Raw genomic sequence first — 23664 nt, 5'->3', positions numbered from 1 at the left:
CATTGTTGAGACCCATAATGGCTATTCAAGTAATTTTAGTAGAGCCATTATTTCCAAAGGTCACTTTTCCTTCTCTTTTCTTAATGAGATGAACTTCTTCTGGTCTCCTGTCATGTGCCTAAAACATCCACTATCAACAAACCACTAGCTCGCCTTGCACTTAGCACATAACTAGTTCACATTTCTCACGTGAAGATTCTTCAATTTTCGTTTTCCACACTCCTTCCATTGTCTGTAATGGTTAGTTTTGTGATTCATGACCTGGATTGTTGCACCTGTAACATTCTAGACTATACTTTGAAAGAGGGGCAAAGGAATTATGATTTATGATTTGGTCTTAGATTTTGATGTCAACAACCATATTTTTAGGAGGTTGGAAATTAGACATACAAGCTTTGGAATATTTTTCGTGATGACCAAATTTTTTACAAAAGAAATAGTGGCCAAGGAATGTAGTTTGATACTTGTTAGTATAAGATTGCATCAATGAGTCATTTCTAATGAGAGAGGGTTGCCTTTTTGAGTTCTCATCCCTTGGTCGATATTTTTCTTCTACTATACTATTATGAAGAAAGTGTAGAGACCCTTTGAGGATGTCAAAAAATATTCTGGATTTCTTGGCATTATTTTTTATGAAGCTTATAGTATTTTCTTCATGATGAATACTAGTGTCTGCCATTTCTGAACTAGAGGATTCACCTGTATAACGAGCTCGGATTTATCATGTGGTTTTCTTTGAAAATTGAGAATGACATCTTGAGTTTAGGATTTCTTCAAATATTTGTTGACTTTATCCAATTCCCTTTTTAGATATATACTACTTCAACTTCCAATTTTTTAAAAATATCTTCCTTTTCCTTTACTACATTATCAAGATTTCTTCTACTCACTTAATTTCATTTTTATCAGTTTTGAGAGATATGATTTATTTGTATAAATGTTTGCCAAAATTAAACACCAAGAGACATTAGATAGTACTTCATTTTGAATTTCTAAAAAGAAAAGAAATGTTCCATAAAAGTAGGGGAATTTAAGTGCTTCTTTACTACCCATTGAGATTGGAAAATCCTTCTTCTAACTATTAGGATATTCTAAAGAAACTAGCCCTAATTTCAATTGTCAGAAATTTTGATAGTGGGGTAAATCAATATTTTATCCAATTGTATAATTTTAGATCATATTACAATGACAATGACACCAATCCTCCATAAATTTAGGATCCCACCTGTCAAATAAGGACACCATTCTTTTTCCCAAACAAAGGCACCGACCTAGTAATAGAGTGAGGACACATGAAATCCTCTTGAACAAGTCCAGGAACCAACCTCACAAAATAATGAGGAAACCAATCCTCTTTAAGAAAAAACCTGTTAAATTGTTTCCAACATAGTCTCCAAAAGTACTCAAAATGTGTTTAAAGGTAATCTCCAATACTTGTCCAAAAAATTTCTTCAAAGATGATCCAAAACAAACTCCAAGATAAGATCCAAATAAAATCCAAAAATATCCAAAACAAGCTTCAAGATATGATTAAAAAACTACTCCATGGATCCTTCAGAACAAGCTTCAAAAATTACTCCAATACTTCTTCAAAACAGGCTTCAAAAAATACTCCAAGATTCCTTCAAAACGTGCTTTAAAAGTTACTCTAAGACTCCTTCATAGGGCTAAGCCTTAGGCTTGGAATAGGGATGAATTACAAATTTCTTTAGCAATGAATTATAGGTAGCCTCAAGGTCAAATTACAGGATGCATTAGGGCTGAATTAAAAGTTTCCTCAAGGATGAATTATATGTTTCCTTAGGGCTGAATTATAGGATGCCACAAGGTAAAATTTCGATCTACCACATGGTTGAATCAAGGTTGTAATCAATGTTGAGTTTCTTCCACAGTTGCTCAAAAAAATTCTTCAAGGATTTATCAAGATAAAGCTTCCAAAAAATCCTAACCAAAATAAGAAAACAAGATTTTAAAACTACCCTTCAATTTTTCTTAACTTGGTTCATGAGATACAAACCTTCATTCAATATTGCTCAACTGATCTAAAATGCACCTTTCTTACTTCAAAAAACTCATGAATGAATGGTAGAGGGGATGAAATACTTATAGGCCTCATTGACCCCCAAGCAAGGCCAGCTTTACTCAAGTAGCATCAACTTGACTTTTGGGAGAGCCAGATTCACTAGGGCTAAGAAAGTTAATTTTCAACTTGAAAAATTCATGTCTCCTCAAACAAGAAGAGTTATAGGGTGAGTCATACCTTGTTGGAAAGGGATAGAAATTATATTTAAGCCCGTATTATCATTTTCTTAAGTTGGATAACCTTTGATATCAATAAAAACCATTTGATCAAAAAAACAAATTTAGCATTCTTACATGGGGATCTAGAAGAAGAAATCTACATGAAGTAGCTAAAAGGATTTGTACTAAAGGGAAAGAAAGAGATAATATGTCGGCTAAAAATTCCCTTGTATGGGTTAAACAAATCAATGAAGGATGTATCAAATATTTGATGCTTACATATTGGGACATGACTTCACAAGGAGGAAAGAAGATCATTGTGTATATTTCAAATTAGTTGGCAATTTTATTATTTATTTGGTCTCGTATGTAGATGATATGTTGCTGATTGGATATCATAAGGAAATAATCTAGGATGTGAAAATTTAGTTGTCCTCTAAATTTGACATGAAGGATTTTGGTGTTGTAAAAAATTTCATTCTGGGCATGGAAATTAAAAGAGAAAAATATGAAACTTTTCTTAAATTAGAGGAAATATGTTGAGACAATATTGTAAATATCTAATATGTAAGAATGTAAATCAACACAATTACATATTCTTGTAGGTGTAAATATATCCACAGATCAATTTCCCAAGGCATAGGAAGAGGAAGAAAGCATGTCCCATGTTCCATATGCCAATGTGGTTGGTAGTTTAATGTATTAAATGGTATGTAATAGATCAAACGTTACACATGCAGTGGAATTTTTGAGCAAGTATATGTCAAAATTAGGGAAGGAGAATTTGGCAGCAATTAAGAGGATTGTTAGGCATTTTCATGGCACTACATATTATGTATTGTGTTACCAAGAAAGGTTAATATTGGACAAAGTATTGGACATACATGGTTTTGTTGATGCAAACTAGGGTGGATATCTTGATTGTAGAACATCTACGAGCGAGTATGTGTTTAATCTATTTGGAGGAGAAATCCATTGGATGAGAAATAAATAATCTAAATTTGTACTCTCTTCTATAGAATTAGAATATATAACAACCACTCATCCAAGAAAAGAGGCCATATATTTATAGAGATTGTGTTTAGGTACTAGTTTGGTACATCAAGTTGTAAGCATAGATTGTGATAGTCAAAGTGCAATCTTCCTCACAAGGAACACATCTTATTATTCTAAGCTAAATTATTTTGAGGTTCAATATCAATTTGTGGGAGACATGGTTGAAGACTAGAAGGTGTTGTTGGTGAAGGTGGACAACTTAAAGAATGTTTCATATTCACTAATAAAATATGTTAGAAATAAGAAGTTTTCTTGGTGTAGAGAAACCATGGACATTGTTGCCCTAAATCATTGATCAAGAAACCTTGTGGTCCCTATTATTCAAAGATAACAAAAGCGGGATAACATTGGGTACGTGTTACACTCTTTGCATGATTAGCCCCATGTGTGATTCATTGCATTAGGTGTAGTAGGTGAGGCATAAGGGGATTGCATTGGGGGAACCCCCTATCGAGGGGTGATAGCCCCCATATGGGGCTTGTGAAGTAAAAATTATTGAGAGCTCTTTATTGAACACTTTTTCTCAGTTTTATTTTCTTTTTTTGGAAATTTCATGGCACACAATTTTGTGATCCATGGTAATGTAATTCTAGTTAAGGAACTATAGTTGCATTTTGATCTAGGGTTAATAGATTGGGGTTTATATTATATTACAAAATTGTAAAGACATATAATACAAAAATATGAGGTGTTGAATTTGAACATTCTCTCTAGATTTCATAGTTTGTGTTTCCAAGGAAAAATATGTGTTAAATGTGTGTGTGCATGTGCACCATTTCATCTTTTCTGTTTTGACGAAGAATTTTTTTACAATAATTAATTGTATAGGGTTAAAACCTACAATCTTAACCTAAACACATGCATTATATTTTAAAGAAAAACTAACATATTAATGTTAAAATAATGTGATTCATATTTTCCATAAATAAAAGTTATATATTTCAAAATATTATTTAATTTCTCATCTTACACCATATTCTAATAAGTTGCATAGGTACCTTTGATAATTCCTCCTAATTAAGAGATCATTGTTTTTTCTAAATTTCCATTAAAACCGACATGCCATGAGATAGTCATGAGAATGAAACATCAACTTTGCACTAAAACATAGGAAAGTGATTATACTAATTAAAGATCTAATTAAATTTACTAGAATATAGTAAAAATTCCTTAATAAAATATTTGGGCCCCATAATAATTTTTCCACTTTGCATTAAATAATATAAACATTCCTTAGCCCTGAGGGTTAGCTCAATTGGTCGAGTTCTCCTTTCTAAAGAACCTTATTAATGGGAGGTCACGGGGTCAATTCTCCTCAACACCCTTGGGGTTAGGCTTTACTAATAAGTTGGCGGGATGTGACCCCTTCAGGTGCATATGCCCATACATTTCCTCACTAAAAAAAAACAAAACAAAACAAAATTTTCATTGTCTAAAAGGGAAAACAAATACCATAATCACTGCATCCATCCTATGTTTATTTACATACATTCATCCTAGGATCTTAACCTTTTATATCTACTTATTTAATCAAAAATTACAAGAATATTGAGGTTACGTCATCTCTCCTTTGGATTTCTAATATAGAAAAAATTCTAAGATGGAGACTTAAACCCTTTCTTTAAATTTAAGAATAAGTAGAGACCCCTCTTGCATTGATACATCACACAATATGTTTATATAACTATTAGATTTTTGTTTTGAATTATCTATACATATATGTGTACAAGAAAAACGTTATCGAAATGCTTATTTTCATAATTTGATTCATTATTCCTCGGATGGGTGACAATCAAGGTAGAGGGGGGAGGACTGCCATCATCCCACCTAGAAAATGGACTAAGGGATGTGGTAGTATGCCCCCCTAAATTTTAAATGTCGTGGAGGTATTACAAGAGAAAATCATTAAGGTTGGCATACCATGGTAGGACTGCAATTGAGCAAGAGATTGTCACATAAAAATTGTACAGTTTTTGAGTTGTTTAGTGATGTGAAGGAAATTGATATTAAGACTCCTTCGATGCAAATCATCCTACAAAATTTCCTCATGACTGTTTTAATGAAAATTCTCTTACAGAGGGCATTATGGGTAGAAAAGGAAGATTATGGAACATAACTGATGTGGTGGTGTATGTGGAAGACTCATGAAGTAGTCGTAATTATTGCGAAACTTCCTTACCAATCAATGTTCCAACAACTTTTGGATGTTGTTTCCCTTCATGCATTGCAGCAACATCTGGGCTTTGGTAATTTCCATCTGACCCTCAAAATTGTGTTTAGATGATCTTATTTCTTAATTTGCAAGGTTTTTAGTGTTTTCTATGTTTATGGGCTTGAGTTTCTGGTTCATATTGTCTTGGTCCTGTGTCTTTAGGAAATATCGTGGTTCTTCCCCCCTCCATGCTTGTTGGTATAAGTTTTTTTCCCTAAATCTTTTCCTTCTCTCATGGATATGCACCTCACTATTCTCATATGGTCTTAAATATTATTTCTTTGCTCAACTTCTTAGTGGCATAACCTTTTTTTTTCAATATGGAATGCTAACAAGCCTCTCTTTTGATGTTTATTAGTGATTTGGTCGGCATGGAGGTTTGTTGTCCCTTCCCCTTCAGTCCTGTGATGCCATCTCTACTTTCCCTCTTGGGTGGCCCCACTATTTGTGGTAGTTTTCTACCTAGTACTTGTATTACATGACACCTCTTTCACAGTCATGATCTCTCTTGTTTGTTTTGGCCTTTGCTTCAATCTTCCTATCCTACTTTTCTTTCCACCATGGCTTTTCAATGGACCTGGGTTCCAAGGGGGGATGCATACTACCAAGAGCGAGCCCACAAGGGAGTTACTCGCATGCACCATCAACTAGAGGATTTCAATACGTACTATCATGACCTCGTGCTAGGACCTATCTAGGAAGAACTCATTCAAGATGAGCATGAAGCTTCCTCGCAAAGAAATCTCCTCTCATATATGGAGGTCCCTACGAAATGGGAAAATTAGATCCTTGACACATGACACATGAGGGGTTGATTTAATAAATATGTGAAAACTTGAGCGATTGATTTGATAAATATATGCAAACTGATGATCTCTACTAGCAAAAGAAGTTTTTATTGAGGTGTACTCTCATCAATTAGCAAGAGCACCGCATAGAAACTCTCCATTCCTTGGAGCACTTGCATTGGAACTTGAGGGACTTACATTACAAAATGGGGACAATATATCATCTTGACATGCCTCCTATGGCAAGGAGAACATCCAACGACCCAAATGAGCCCATCCGAATTACAATCTCAAACTCAAATTCTTGAGCTTAAGTGTGTCATGTCCATGTCTTGTGTCTCTTTTGTGACATAAATTATCTTACAAAACCACTATGTCACTCTTACAACAATAATTTAGTAAATATTGTATCTTTTAATATTTAGTTATCACTCTCCTCTATACAAATAGTTCTCTTAAGATTAGGTTAGACCTCCCTAATAAGAGACTAACGAGACTATTTAAACTCATATTAAAAATCCCCTTTTTTAAAGAAATACACTTAACCTTAAAAAAACAAATCAAAAAACCTAAATTCATTATTAAAATAACACAATATTATTTATTTTACATTTTCTACTTATTTAATTCATAAATATCTACTTATTTAATTCATAAACATCTTAAAATCTAAAAAAAACAAAACAAAACAAAAAATAAAACATCTAATTTTTTAAAATTAACACTTAAATTATGAATCTAATCCTATTATTATTGCTTTAAATTTATCTTCACTTTACATTTTATGAAATATCTTTTTTATAAAAAGAAATAAGATAAAAATATCTACATACTTGAAAAATTCACCCAATTAAAATTATATATATAAAAATTATGCAATTCACTTTTATTATTATCCTAAAAAAATTTAAAAATCAAATTATTGAAAATTATATCAATTCATAATAAAAAAATTATTTTAGTTATTTATATAAATATATTAATAATTCTTATTTATTTATGTATTCAAGCTTGTGATCCATAATGAATTAAACAAAGCCTTTAGGTAAAAATCATATGAGAGAAGAGCCAAACCATGGCAAAGGCTTAAATAGAGAGTAATGTAAAGACTAAGAGCTATATTTGAACAATAATGTTTAAATTATAATATTAATTTATAAATATATTAAAAACAAATATTATTATGTAACTTCTATATTAAATGGCTAGTTTTTGAAAAAATATTTAAATAATGATATTGTTTCATTATTCATTATGTCTCTACATTGCTTTCTATTTAATCCTTTGCAATGGTTTAGCTCTTCATGTGGTCCAGATGATGAACCACGCTTTTTGGTTCAAAAGGCATTGACCAAAAAATTCTGTAATTTGATTTCTACCCTGTTTAATTGTTACTTATATTAAATTTTAAATTTTATATCATATTTTTTATAACAATAATAATATAATCTTAAAATTTTAATGAAATAAAACATCAAATTAATATATATACATATGATCTCTTATTTGTAAAATTAAAAACCAATTACACATTCAAATTATACTACACATTCAAATTATACTAGATTTATTTCATAAAAAGTTCTTTACACACATCCTTCCAATAATCTATTTCTCTTACAAAAAGATTGATTTGCAAGTATTCATGCCTTGGCGAATACGATGCCATCCTGGCTATTTTCTACCTCATACAAGCGTAATGGGATTGATCTTAATTACAATTCTTTCACATATTTATACTAACATTTATGAAATATAGTAGAAGTCCACGGCCACTTAATATTTATTTATGAAATATGGTAGAAATCCATGGGAAACAGATGGATAGTGAAGCTGAAGATGACCCCTAATCGTCAAAAGTAGTATTGCAATGAATGAACCGGGGGTAAAAGAACACGTTGGAGTGGAATCAACCAGAAAAATCTAAGCCAGAAGCCAGAAGTCCTTGTGCTTCTTGGTGCTGATCAGATAGCCTCCCACTTTTTGGTTCTTCTTTCTCACTGCAACACACATGCATTCTGCATTTTGAATACAGTACTCCACCACTGCTGCTGCCGCTGCCGAATCCTCTGATTTACTTGCAGACTTTCCATCTGACCACAGAGATCGTAATCTGCACATAATGTCATTTATGTCAACAATTATGAAAGGCGAGTTAAGCCCATCATGTACGTACTAAGTTGATGATTTTTTTTGGTTTTTAATAAAATTGTTCATTGAATATCATTTTATTTTTATCTAGTCAATAAAATGTAAAAACTAAGAGGTAATCAATTGATTAAAAACTAAGAGATAATCAATTGATTTACTGCACGACACAATAAAAATAGTGTCACTTATATCAACAATTATGAAAGGTTACTTAAGCATATCATGCATAAGTTGATAGATTGTTTTTTGTCTTTCTATATGTTGCCGATTAAATATCACTTTATTCTCATCTAACCAACAAAATGTAAAGACAATGACCCAAAAAATTGACTTACTACATGCTACTTAATATTTACAATAAACATTATATATTATATTACTTATTACAGATAAAAAAAAATGATAATTCAAAATTAAATTACTACACAGAATTTTGTTATTACTTCTGCAGTAATGGTGGCTTGGGCTGCCCTAAAACCAGAAGAGAAGCCGAACGCCTCTTGGCATTGTGAAGTATAGTGGGTCCTTTTTCCTTTCCTCCTACAATCATCACTTCTACCTCCACCTGTTTCCAAATTTCAACTCTCAGCAAATCCTTGGAAATAAGTAACATAAATATGGGATGAGTGCAATGAAAATAACCGTAGTATCAACGCAGTATACCTCCGGTCTTCGCTGTGCGCAAATCGCTTTCAAAGAATTCAGAAGAGCAGAATCCATGGGATTTGTGTAACGTTTGCTGGAAAAAGGAGGATCCTTATCTGCAATCAGAACAAATTAGCTCTTCGCATTTGTAAAACATGGCTGGGGACAGATGCTGAATCAGTATTTCAAGTGTTGTTAGGTGATATATCTGAAGGTAGGACAGATTGATCTCTCTAAACCTTACGCTTAATTACATGCATTTTTTTATTTTGAATTCGTTAGGCATTTGAAGCTGGCCACCCACACAAACCGATCTAATTCATGGTTTGAGCCAAGGTTGGATATCCAAATTTACATATGCTATAACCAACAAATATAACTCATGGTTTGAAGCAAGGTTGTATATCCAAATTTACCTATTGTATAACCAACAAATATTGTAGTGATATATTGCCTAAATTTTAAAATTTAATATCGGAATATTGATAGTAAAATTGAATTGTATCGTACTTTTGTTTTATAAAATTTAGGGTAATAGATATCAAATAAATATAATATAATATAATATAATTTTTTAATGATAAAATTTCAAAATGGTTAAAATTAATTAAATTATAATTTTATTTTAAATTATTATAGTTATTTATATATATATATATATAGGAAACACGATTTTTAATTATGGAGGTTTGTGCCTATTCAACTATGGAGATGTTTAATATGTAAATAGACTTTCTACAATATCATAGTTTATCAACATTACATGGTCAAAAAATCATAACTCATTTCATACCATACTTGTTCATATAATATATTTTTTTATTAATCAATTTAATTAGAACAGAAAAAAAAACAAAAAACAAAAAAAAGACAAAAATATTTTGGAGATAAATTTCAAATTTTTGATTTGTGTATATTACTATAAATATTACAGAATATTATTTGGAGGTTAAATTTCTATCATTCACCTAATAATTATTGTTTATTAAATTAAAGTCCTTGAAAATTTTATTCAAAAATAAATATTGCATAAATATTTTATCAAATTAGATTTAAATATAAATAAAAAAAATATTATGTTTTAGAGAAGAAATTAATTGTTTTCCTAGACCAACTATTTCTTATAGCTTGTAATTTTGATATTCCAATTAAATAAATTTAGTAAAAGCGACATTTTTTTTAAGGAATTTTGGGGGTTGGGCTCATTCCTAAGAGGACCTTTTCAATATAAATATTGATATGGATGGTTCTTTAAGATTGGGGGTGGAGCTTGCCAGTATAATTTTCATAAGATTTATTCCATTTTGCATCAACTACATGAGTTCGGATTATTTATTAGTAATTAGAAATAATAAAGCATATTTGAGTTCACTTTATTTATTAGCAATGAGAAATAATAAAGCATATTTGATGAGAATATTCTTTTACAAGATTTTGTTGAACTCATGTTCAATAACAATTGTTTAACATTCTTTAGCAATGTTAAATTTTAGACTTTTGTGATTTATTTTGATAATAGTTTATTTTTCAGATTAATCATATTGTAGAGATTTAATCGACTTTTAGAACCAACTAATATGATTTATCTAACAATATTTTCAATAACAATTAATATTGAAAATTTCCAAATTAATAATTAAAATTTTTATTTTAATATTTAAAATAGTTTAAAAATATATTTTATATATATATTGTGAGAATTCCATTACAAATATGCCTTTATAATGAAATTAGTTTTAAGATATCTTTTTCTAATTCTGAATAAAAAAACATTGTTATTAAAAATATCCAACTTCACATTTTATAACTATTATATATATATAGATATTCACACTTATATAGATATTCACACTTAGATTAGATTAATGCTGTAAAATTCTACGAAATCAAACAAGGTACATTTGAAAATATAATATGGATGAAATGTAAAATGAATAGATAGATTAATGCTAAAATTCCAAAAGAAAAAGACATCTTCATTAAACTAAGAAATACATTTGACAAATATTATATGGGTGAAAGGTGAAATGAAGAGAAATGTATTTTAACTCCAACAGCCGTACACATACACATACCTTTGGAAGTAGACGGAGGCAGTGGCGCAACATGTAACAAAATCAGCCTGTCATGCTTAAGCAGAGAATGAGTAAGAACCCAAATCAGAGCTCTCCTGGCCTCTCGTGTGGCATCTACAACCACCATAACTTTTCTCACCATGGCCGGACAGTCTTCCATCAAATAAGGCTTAATCTCCTCTATCATACTACCGTCATAATCTAAGGGCCCTGAATCGTTGATGGATTTTGTTTTAACAGAAGCTGCAGCATTCGATCCCCTGAAGCTAAAGCTCATAAAACGTTTGCTATCCATTGTTCTTCTTCGATATTACTGCGCAGAAGGAAACCCTTAATACCCACAGCTCTGAAAGTACATAGAACTCTCAATGCATAGAGAACTCAGTTTTATAAATTAGCAAAGATGGTTGCTGTCAACCGTAAATTGAACCCGTGTAAGTTTGTTGCGCTTATTGCGTTTACTTCAACAGCATACCTTAAATATAATAAAAGCCAAAAACGATCCACCTAAAGATGTCAAAATAACTGATGCTGTCGAACCCAATAAAATCGAACAAATTCCTTAACTGGGCAGAAAAACAAATGCTCTCTACCAATGCAGGCAAACCCAATAAAATCGAACAAAATCCTGCGGAAAAACAAATGCAGGCAAGCCCATTAAAATCGAACAAAATTCTTAAATGGACACAAAAACAATTGCTCTCTACATTGCATTCTGTTACGTGAAGTCATTGCACTTTCCATTAAAGTCATTGGATTTGTATTAATTAGACCAAACTGCCACCGTTAAGAAGCCTGAGGCATTCATGTTTATTGCCGCCAAATCTGGGGGCAATAACCAAAGCGGTCCTGCAAAAGAAATGGGCTTTCAGAAAGAAACACGGGGTGTGAGCTCAATGACCAGCTTGCACAAATTTAGGGGTTAATTTTGGTAATTAACCCAATAAAATCGAACAAAATCCTTAAATGCGCAGACAAACCAATGCTCTCTACATTGCATTCTGTTACGTTAAGTCATTGCACATTCATTAGTGTCAATGGATTTGTATTAATTAGACCAAACTGCCACCATTTAGAAGCCTGAGGCATTCGTGTTTATTGCGGCCAAATCTGGGGGCAACAATCATAGCGGGCCTGCAAAAAAATGGGATTTCAGAAAGCAACACTGGGTGTGATATGAATGACCACATTGCAGGAATTTTAGGGTTCAGCTATATTTTGAGAAAATTTGGCAAGATGTTTGTAAATTTAAGTTACAATAGGTAAATTTTAAAATTTTAAGTGCTTTGGATGTTTTCGATAGTACTGAATTCATTTTCACAACAACATGATTTTAGCACTGTCTCTACAAGATTTTTTGAAATCTTTTGTCCAGATTCAGACCATTTTTGGCTGCCCTAGCAATTCCTCAGCCTCATGAAAATTTTAGGAAACTATAAAATCATTAGAAATTTGAATATTTAATCAAAATATCACCAAACATTTTTCAATTTGTACATTAAAAATTAGTAAGATTAGTGAAAATTTTTAAATTATCCTTAAAAAAGAATTGGGCAAACTTTGCATTATATTACACTAGCATAGATCCATTTTAAATACAGATCTAATATAACCGAGAAGAGTCTAATTTCTTCACGTGCAAATAATTTTTTTTTATGAGACAATATTATTTAAATGTTTTGTATAGTTATTTAATTTTTAGATTCTTTTTTTTTAATTTTTATTTAAATTAATATGAGCAAAATTTCAACTTTGATGATAGACTGACATTTTTACACATTATATCGGATTGTAGAATAAACCTGGTTCAATTACATTTCTGTTTATTTCAATTTTAAAATATTTAAAACTATATACCATAGTTTACTAACTGTTTCCATAGTTTTTTAAGCTTAGATGTTGATAACTGCCAAATAGGTTGCCTGAAGCTCTGAGAAAATTGCACTCGCCCTGAGCAAAACAACTTGTTATTCTCACAAACCATCACTGGCTACTTTACAGTATAGCAAGATAGTCAGTCTCCACAGATACATAACCGCATCTTAACGAACTTAGAAATTACCTGTAGACCTTAGGCAGAAGATTAAGCTAGGGATTAAAATGTTGACCTTAACGACATAGGGTGGCCACACATTTTAGACGTTGAGATTTGGTTACTTTACTTTGTTTTATTCGAAATTAATGGTGAATTTAAAATTTGAAATAAATATTCTTCTGAATTATAGGAATATTCGAAAAGTTAACGGAATTTTTTTTAACATAAATTATTTTAAAATAGATTTATATTTTAAAAATTATTATAAAAATAGAAATATCATTTCTAAAATTTAAAATAATAATAATAATAATAATACACATCTTTAAATTTTTTTTTAAATCAGGAGTGGTATGTTATATCATAAAATTACATAGAATACAAAAAGTTTGTATGCACACGAGAAAGCAATTTCATCAAGTTTGCTCAAAAGGATTGTAAGCAACTGAACATGCATCTTTAGAACCCAAGACTAACCATGCAGGGCTGGCTAATGAGGGATCCAAACAAGAAAAGCCAACCATCCAAGGTAGTAGACACAAAAAAAAAGAGGGCATGGAGGACCTCAAAAACCGCGATAGAGAGATACAAAATGACAGAGAACCAAGAAAACAAGAAGCCATTACAACTTCAAAATCACAGTCTTTTCCGGTTGCACTTGGGCCGGCCGTTGCAGTCTCATTATTGGAGTGCGGAATCCTTTGAGAAGTGGGGCACTTCACCTTGCTGGCGTCAGTTTCCTCCGCCGGGACGTCCACAACAACATTGGTTCCCTGACGGATGGAGAGCTTGAGGAGATTGATTAGGACTTCCAGCTTGTGCAATAGGATTCTGACTTCGTGAGTCAGGACACTAAAATTGAACTCCATAGCATCTAACTTTGTCGAATTCTCTGTAGAAACGAGGGAAATGGTCTGGTGCGCTTTCTTGATATCTTTTGCCTGCATGTTAAACGCTCTGGCCAGCATGGTCTTCATACGCCACATTTCACTTTGGGTTCGAACGAATTGTGTGGCTTTGGTGGTCGTTGTGCCTGGGTCCGATATCTAGTCCATTTCCATCTCCAGAGCCTAAATGTCCATCTATTCTTCTTCCTCTGTGACTGCAACTTTAAGCTCTTCAATTTTCTGTTTTTCTTTCTTAGAGATTTGGGTCTCATAAGCCTCACAAGCTTTTTTCAGGTCCTGGTTAGCAGACACATTACGACTACCCTCACGAGCCATAGTTTTATTGCAGGTGTTGGCGTGGGTGGAGGAGACAATGAACTTCCTAACAGCACTGAGATTGTTAAGAAACGAGCAAGGAGAATGTGACGTCTTGATTTCCTGGTTGAATGCCTTAGTTATAGCTAAAGGTCGAATGTTCTGGATTGAGATCTCTCACTTCGCCTTCTGAGATATGTTGTTCCTGTCGTAATAACTCCCATTTCGATTTCCCAACTCCTTCTCATGATGTCGATCCAGAGCCATTACTCTGCCACGCTTGAGATTGCTGGTTGAAAGCGAGGTGTCCTCACTTGCTTCTTGCTGACTATGTCGATCATAATTTTTGTTGATTTTCCTCCCCGTCTAATATAATTTGTCCTTGTGGATGATTTTCCACCCTTCCCCAGGTACTCCATGGGCCTGTCACCCATTGTACCTCTATTTGGTGTTAAGTATATTGTTAATTCGCATAGGTTACTAATGAGTTGTATCCTACATCCCATCTTTCGCTCTTGATTCTCCTGTAAGATCTTGCCTCGAGATGAGAGTGCACTGATTCTGAAGCTCGTCTTCTGTGACGTCTTGCTAACAAGTGTCAGTGATCTCCATCGAATGATCAACCGTGTGGTTGGCAAGGAAATCCGCTAAGACATTTGCTTTCCACCTAACTACCTATGGAACAATGCTGCTGAGGGAGGAGAGATGTTTTGCAATGAGCGTTGTAACCATGGCTAATCTCCAATGCTTTATAACTTTCTTTTTCCAAGTCCCATTTTTCATTCTCTTTGCCATAGTGATAGCCAAGAGGGAATCTCCTTCCACTGTAACAGAGCCTTTACCCAGACATATGAGGATTTGCAACCCCTGTTCCAGGACTGCAAATTCTGCTTCATTGTTGGTTACCTCCCCAAGCACTCTATAGAAAATGTGGAGGATTTCACCTTTGTCATTATGGATGACGCCTCCAAGCCCTGCAGGGCCAGGGTTGCCCCTGGAGGCCCCATCGAAATTTAATTTGCAGAACACCGGGGTGGGGGAAACCAGGCCGAAGGAACAAGAGTAAGTCGAGGGTGGTTTGCTTGAGCCTTGTGACTTATCAGACCATTCATGCCAAACAATAGCAGGATGTGAGAGTCATTGGGAGTGAGTATCTTGTCTTGTTCCGCTCTGCAAATGGTAAGGGCAATCTCTTTTAAACTGTGCATAATGATTGTTCTAATGGTTTCAAGTTGCTTGACTTCTTTTTGAAAAAAATTATGATCCTCTCTTTCCAAGTGTTCTAGGCTATAAAACCGGGGCAGAGCCTCCAAAGGGAATTAATCGTATTACAACTGGAATACTTTGTGCACCAATTTGCAATGGAGTCTTGAATAGAATATCTGTTTCTGTCTGTTTGTTTGAATATTCTTTTCATCCATTTCCACAGATTATTGGTCCAGTCACAGTCATTAAGGAGATCGTTCATCGTTTCCTCGTCCTTTTCATAAAGGGTGCATCTGGAAGGCCCAATAAAATCTCTTTTCACTAAATTCTCCCAGGTAAGGATTTTGTGATGCATGAGAAGCCAAAGAAAAGATTTTATCTTTGGCCAGAGAGCATTGTTCCAGATATTTGGGTACCAAACTACTTTGTCTTCGAGGTTCTGGTGCTCGAGATACATTCTGGCCTCCTTGAGGTTGAAAATTCCCTCGTCGAGTTTTCCCCACCTGAGTTCGTCCTCCTCTTAAGTGGACTGGATCATTCTCTTATTCAGATCAGAGTTTAAGGTGCTGAGGAGGTCTCTCATGTCTTCCTTCGGGGGGAAAGGCTCTAGGTTCCCTTTCCTCCAGTGCTAGTTCTCGTTGTTGAGACCAATATTGATGGACTTTTATCTTGCTCGTTGCCTAAAACCATCTCTATAGGGAAAGATAATTGGGGTTTTCTATTTTGGGTAGTTGTTGCCATGAATCCTCCCAGAAGAAAGCATTGTTGCCATTTTGAATTTCCCAAAAGTAGTGGTCCTGAATGAGGTGGTTGTTAGCTCTAGCCAGATTCCAAATAGGGGAACCTTCAGGGGCATCTGTCATTCTGATTAGGTCCTCAGTTCTCCACATTTCAGCATATTTGGCCTTCCATAATTTTTCCGAAAGTGTATGGGGTTCCTTGATCCAACACCACCAAAGCTTGGCTCCATAAGCATTGCTGATAGTGTCCAGCTCTTGCAGCCCTAAACCCCCCAGGTTTTTGGATTTGCATAATTTAATCCTGGATACAAGTGCCCATTTATGTTTCTCTTCTTTGCCCGACTAAAGAAAGGCTCTTTGAATATTCCTAATTTTATGTATAACCAATTTTGGAGCTGGGAGGATAGAAAGCATATCGAGAGGAATGGCTTGCAGGACCGCCCTAGTCATTACAAGTCTTCCTGCAAAATTCAAAACTCTGTTGGTCTAGTCATTTCCCCTATCCTCTAGCTTGGGGACAAAATGCTCCCAATGGAGTTTTGGCTAAGGGTTGTCAGTGAGATGAATGCCAAGATATTTAGATGGGAGGTTACGCATTTTGAAACCAAGGATGTTAGTGAGGTGTTTTTGGACCGCCAAGTGTGTATGGAAGAAAAAAACTGAGGATTTATCCAAGTTAAGATCCATACCAGAAGCTTGGTTGAACAGGTTCAAAATGGCTTTGAAACCTTGGGATTCCTTAACAGTAGGGGTACCATGCAGCATGGTATCATCCACGAATTGTTGATGGGTAGTTGCAGGAGAGTGATTTAGGGGCTGAAGACCTTTGATGATATTCCTATCCTTAGCCGATTTAATGATGTGACTCAGTCCTTCCATTAGGATAACAAAAAGGAAAGGGGAGATAGGATCTCCCTGACGAATGCCTCTCGAAGAGAAGAAGGGGTCTGAAGGGGCTCCATTGACCAAAATGGAGAAGCTGGGAGATTTTACCATGGAAAAAATCCATCTGATCCAATGCTGGGAAAAACCAAAAGCTTTTAAAATAGCTTCAAGATAATTCCAACTAACCTTATCATATGCTTTTGAGAGGTCTAGTTGAATGATCATTCCAGTCTTTTTCTGAGACTGAAGGGTGTGGATCATTTCCTGTGCCAATAAAACATTGTCCATGATTTTCCTACCTTCCACATAACTCAACTGCTCTTCTGAGATGATCAAAGGAAGAATAGGCTTTAACCTGTTGGCCATGACTTTGGAGATGATCTTGTACCTGTGCACATTGCAGAGAGCTATAGGTCAAAATTTAGAAGGCATGCAGGCATCCTTTCCCTTGGGGATGAGGGCAATAAAAGTGGAGCTTATGGATTTGAGTATGAAGGAGGATCTTCTAGAGTCCTCTACTACCACCCATATGTCTTGCTTCACTATGTCCCAACAAGCTTTGAAGAAGTCAATGGTGAACCCATCTAGTCTCGGGGCCTTGCCATTATCCATGTCTTTGACTACCTCTTCAACCTCCAAAAGGGTGACCAAGCAATTTAAGGACCTATTCTGTTCCTCTGCGATTAGCTTGGGAATAGAGGTAATGACTGTATTGATAGCCTCTTGTCTGTTGATGTTCGGTTCTATAGCAATGAGACTAAAGTGGTTCCTGAGGATAGAGGAAATCTCTTGATGAGATTGAAAGGAGGTCCCCTATTCATCCTTAAGCTTGGTTATTTTCTTAGTGCCTCTATAATCCATGGCTGGGTGATGGAAAAATTTGGTGTTTTTCTCCCCTTCATTCAACCATTGAATATGGGATTTTTGTCTCCATAAAGATTCTTCTTGATTGCATCTCTCATTCCATTTTTGCAGGAGGTTATGCTCCATGTTAATGGAGTTTTGAGATATGTCCCCCTTGATCCAGTTGTTATGTATTAGAGTCATCTAATTCTCCAGAGCTTCCTTGTCCTCAAAGATGTTGCCAAAGACCTCTTGGTTACAAGTTCATAGCTTTGCCCTTATGTGCCTCAATCTAGATTGGAGTCGAAACATTTTGGTACCTCTAGTGTCCAAATTCTCGTTCCACCATAGTTGGATGTTGGTGGTGAAAGTCGGATGATTGAGCCAAAAAATTTCAAAGCGAAAGGGTTTATTTTTTTGGGTTCCAAGAAAGGTTGCCTGTAAAAAGATGGGACAATGATCCAAACCTCGAGATGGAATAATCTCAGATTCCACTGTGATTCCCTCAAGGAGAATGGTATCCGAGATAAAAAAAACCGATCAAGCGTAGATGCGATAAGCCTGTCCCCTCCTCTCTTATTATTCGAAGTGAAAATTCCATTTTTGGGTTGGATGTCCACCAGGTTAGCCATTCTTATGAAAGAAATGAAGGCATTAGCACCTCTGTTTAAGGTTCGAAGTCCACCCTTCTTTTCCCCCAGAGAGGTAATCATGTTGAAATCTCCACCATAGATGGCCTTAGAATTAGAGTTCCTTTGTTGCATCTTAGATAGGTTGTCCAATAGTTGTAGCTTATCCTCGAGCCTTTGGGGGCTGTAGACATTAGTGAATAAGTATGTGCTAGCTTCTCCCAAGATCTACATTTCAAGGGAAATGAAAGATCTGGAGACCTCGACGTTAAGGATGAGTAGGGAGTGGGTGTTCCGGAATATTGCTAAGCCCCCTTCCAAACCATTACCTTCCACCTCCAAGTGCTCCATTCTCTTTCCCAGTTTTCTGCCTATCCCTTCTAGCTTTAGCCTAGAGCATTTGGTTTCCTGCAGGAAAATAATGTCCGGATTTTCCTATGTGACTTTATTTTTCAATAATCTTTGTTTGGTTTGGCTGTTGAGCCCTCTTGCATTCCATGAGAGTATCTGTATAGTTAAACTATAATTATGAGGCGAGAGGGAAAGCCTCAAGGACCTTCATATTTCCCAAGTTGATGAGCATTTGGCCGAGCTCATAGAGTGTTTCATTGTTTGTTCTTCTACCCTATTTCTTTCTATGTTTTGCATTAGAATAAGTTTGGTGTAGGTTTTTTGCCTTGATGCCCAATATTTTTGTTGCGACTAGACCCCTTTTCTACCCTCTCAAGGCTGCATCCTACCTTAATAGAAAGAGGAAGTTGACTCTGTCAATCTCTTCCTCTGGAATGTGCTCCGCCCCTTTTTGTTTCCATTGCTCAACTATGGTGTTAAGGTCCATTCCTTCTTGTTCTAGAGTGTCATTTAGGTCCTGATCCTCTGCGCCCACTTCAATTAATGTCATTTCCTCATCCCCTTCCATATCTTTCCTCAATCCTGAATCTCGAAGAAAATCATCAATCAATATTGGAGTTGGCATCTGGGTGTTCTGATTATTCTTTTCCAGAATTTCTTGCTCTGATGTCGGTGTTTGGTATCCTCATTTACCCTAGTTTCCTCTCCAAGCACCTCAAAGGTGTTCATAGACCTTTTTTTGATGTTTGCTGTCATCGGTTGGTTTCTTCTGTTAGTCCAATGTCTGCCTATGGGTCGGACGAAACCATCCTGATTTTTTCTTGGGAGATCTTTAGCCTTATCTACTGGCTTGTGCATGGGACATTCACGGATCAGATGGCCATGTTCATGGAAATTTCTACATCTGAAGGGTATTTGTTCGCAGTCTATGGCTTGGAAAAAGACTTCATCTCTATATTCCAACCATAGAACTTCATGAAGAGCACCTGAAATGTCCATTTCCACACAAATTCTAGCACAAGGTATGTACCTTTTTTGGAGGGTTTCTTTCGACGCTTGAATGAAAATTCCCAGTTTATTGCCGATTTTCTCCAAGGCCGCTGGTCTCCAATAGTCGATTGGGAGGGAAACAGGCAGATCCAAATAGGAACATGCTTGAAAGTTTCCTGTTCTGGTATGAAATTTGGTTTCCAGGCTCTCATGTAGAGGCCTGTTGAGGCATATAAGTAAGGGCCTCCATCAAAGATGCTGTCTCTATCTTCAAGGTTTGCAAAGACCACCATAAAAAATCCTTTGGCCCCTAATTGGAGTTTAACATCTCCTTTCAGCTTCCAAGTTTTCTTGATCCATTGGCATAAGGCTTTTTCTGTCGGCCAAAAGCCCATGAACTTGCAAATCGCTACATGAATAGCCATATGATCCCTATAGGATTGTAGTTAGGGGTCAGTGATGATAACCCTCAGGCTTTTTGAAGTTTTTTGATTGCATCGCCCCTGGTCTCTTTGTTGTTTATTTTCCGCTGCCGATTCTTCTGGGTCTAGGCCTTTCAAGGGGGAGGTTTTAGCAGCCTTCGCTTCTTTGGTATTCTTTCCCGCTCCTTGAGTGCGAACTGGTTTTTCTTTTCCTTCCAAAATTTTTATGCCTTTTGTCTGGTTTGGAAACTGGGTTTCCTTCATGTTTCCATCTAGTTTTGTCTTCTTTCTGAGCTCATTTTTCCCTGTGGTGTTTGAACCCGTAATCTGCACTCCCTCCAAAGGACTTTTACCTTTGTCCGTCATTATTTGTTTGTAGGAAGGGGTCCCATTGGCCCCCTCTTGCTTCATCTCTTGGGCCAAGGCAAGCCCCCATTGTCCTAGATTAGTGAACAGGGCACTGCCCCCTGCCAGAGTGGGTAACAGTGCACAGACTATGATCCAAAACCCTAGGTCAGAGAGGTGTAGAGCCAAAAACCGTTCTTCCCATTTTTTCTAATTCCCAAATTATAAATCTTTAAATTTAATATTTTAAGAAAATCTATTTTATTTTGGATTTTCATTACTAACTCTTATTGCATAGGATGTGAAGTTTAGTATGTAATATCTCTAATAAATAAGTTTTTAAAAAATTATAACTTTAATATTAAAAATAATATATCTTATTTTGTATTTTTTATAAAAATGAGTTTTTTTCTCATTGAATCATCATGATGGATAGTTATTTAATGTTGAAAATTGCAACAAGAAATGTTAAAAATGGCATTAAGAAAATTGTAATTTAATTTTATGGTTGAATTAAATTGGGAATAAAATTGTAATTCCACATCTCATGATAACTTGTATTAGTTAACTAAGCTATTTTGACTTAGTTTATTCTGTTAATTTGAGTTGAGGGTTTAACCAGAGCCATGTAGAGTGTCTCCTACATTATAAGAGCCCTCGTTAAGTTTATTTTGAGTTGTAATTAATTAATTCAGTCTAACTGAGTTAAAGTCAGTTAAACTAATTCCATCTGATGGAGGACCTAGTGAGAGATCTAGTAGTGTGGCATTCTCTATAGTGGAGTGTGGTGTTGTTTGCAATGATCAACTAATAAATTGAGGATTCACTCATAAATAACTCATGCATGTCATATCAAAGAAATACCTAGTTGAGATTAGAGTTCAAGTACAATGTACTATTAGTTATATAATCATTTGAATTTTATAGGTGTTTCATATAGTCAGAGGAAGGCCTATGAGGATTAGGTAACTCATATTGAGGAATTTCCCTAATAGGGGGGCTAATTCCTTGAGGAACAATGCAAGGAAATAGGGACTTTAGCAAGCATAAAATTATCAAGGAATTTAGACTTCTGTGATCCATAACATTGTTTAGATAGTCTTCGGCAAAATCACATAACCAATCTTTTGTCGACGTGTTTCGAACCAGCCAGTGTGGTTCATCGTCAGGACAAGTTAAGTATTGGCATGTGCTTGTCTAGGAAGCAGTGAGACATATAGAGATAGTGCAGAGGTTGCTCAGGCTTAAGAAAATCATTGTAATCTTATCATATTTTCTGTCTAATGCAATGATACAAATGGAGAGTGGCATTTGTCCATGGTATTTATTCACCCATGGTATTCATCCACCTATGGAATCTACCCATGGTATTTTAAATGACGCCCACCAATGGTATTTATCCACCCATGGTATTCATACACCCATGGAATCTATCCATGGTATTATAAGTGGCATCCACCCATGGTATTGTAAGTGGCACCTAAAAATGGTATTCATTCACTCATGTTATTTACCCACACATCAAATTCACCCCTGGTATTATAACTAAAAAGGACTACAAGTAACAAGTCACATTTTGTAAAAGGACATATCGTCCACCACAATGTAGCTTTTACAATTATTCTTTATTTTAATAAAAGTTTCTTGGTGGTTTTGTTTACCATGTGTTCTACATTTTTCTTCTGGCATTTTAAATTTTCAAATATTAGGGTCCTCCTCCCAACATCAAGATCAATGATATCAGATTGAGGTTACGAATCCATGAGAATGAGGGTTTGAAACATGTTTCAGTTTCAACGTTTTGCAAAACTCTTCAACAAACTTCATGCAAATTCTACAACGTCCACAAATAATTTTAGAAGGTAAAAAATAGTTCATTTTAAATTATTTTCATTTATCTCAAATGGGTTTTTTACAGAATTTGATTTTGTTTTCGAGTTTGAGAGATATGAGAAATTAAAGTTACACATCTGGAACATTGTACAACCATGCACACCATGAGTTTATAGAATCATTTTCTCACTCCAAATTTCATGAAAATTCAATTGTCTTATATGAATGGAAATATATCTTTAATACCTCAAATGGGTCTTTGATGGAATTTGATTTCATCACGTGTAGCAGAAGTTATCAGCAAAGTTGTAATAAGGGGTCTATAATGTGAAAGAAGTATTTACAAAATTTCATTGGATAGGAGAATCTACAACACCCATGGCCACTTTTGTTACAATTATATAGCACACTTATAGTTTAGGTACATCTCTATTGTGGCCTAGTTCTGTATCCCACCTAGAATCCATGAATTTTTATATCTAGAGCAACATTTAGAGCGGGTTCCTTTTGGAGACATGCCCTGCCACCTCGCTTTTGTAAGTACTTGCTTCATATTCATTAGTTTTAGCATAGAAAAATTTAGTTTGGGTTCTTTGGAGACGTTCCATCCCACTCGAAGCTATTTAGGCACCTTTTACTTCATTAATAATCATCATCACAATTATCAGTCAACTGGACAAATCTTTGTCATCGAAATCCATTTACTAGGCCGCACATTGTTAGTATCATAGTTGGTCACAAGCATTATATGGTATCTCTATCCCACGATCTTTGATTTTCATGGTTATGGGTCATCCAAAAACCTAGATTTCTTTGAAGTCCATTTGCTAGGCCCCACACTGTCAGTATCATAGTTGGTCACAAACATTATAGGGCATCTCTATCCTCATACCTTCGTTCATCATGGTTATAAGTTAACCACACAAAACCCTTCTCTTCAATGGCTCTTCATATTCAACAAAGTCTTCTTAAGAGGTAAATTCATATAATGGGGATCATTGCTTTCTAAGGAGGT

The 23664-nt window shown here is 34.9% G+C and overlaps 1 protein-coding gene across 1 annotated transcript; it reads right to left on the bottom strand.

The window, feature by feature from the left end:
* Positions 1–8220: 8220 nt before the first annotated feature.
* Positions 8221–11463, bottom strand: LOC149147146 (uncharacterized). Its single transcript, XM_089441728.1, has 4 exons — positions 11169–11463; positions 9112–9209; positions 8892–9013; positions 8221–8410 (listed from the first exon to the last, which is right to left on the bottom strand). Exons 1-4 carry the CDS (start codon positions 11461–11463, stop codon positions 8221–8223), a joined length of 705 nt encoding a protein of 234 aa, XP_089297854.1.
* Positions 11464–23664: the final 12201 nt, after the last annotated feature.

Source organism: Pinus tabuliformis, chromosome 9, assembly GCF_031772625.1.
Source record: "Pinus tabuliformis cultivar Carrire ecotype Pingquan chromosome 9, CPIR1, whole genome shotgun sequence".
Taxonomy (NCBI): domain Eukaryota; kingdom Viridiplantae; phylum Streptophyta; class Pinopsida; order Pinales; family Pinaceae; genus Pinus; species Pinus tabuliformis.
This window is presented reverse-complemented; position numbering and strand designations above follow the sequence as displayed.

Coding starts and splice junctions, on each gene's coding strand:
- LOC149147146 (XM_089441728.1), bottom strand. CDS start 11,463: ATGGATAGCAAACGTTTTATGAGCTTTAGCTTCAGGGGATCGAATGCT. Junction 9,014..9,111: donor GCGCACAGCGAAGACCGGAG/GTATACTGCGTT, acceptor ATTTGGAAACAG/GTGGAGGTAGAAGTGATGAT. Junction 8,411..8,891: donor AAGCCACCATTACTGCAGAA/GTAATAACAAAA, acceptor CATTATGTGCAG/ATTACGATCTCTGTGGTCAG.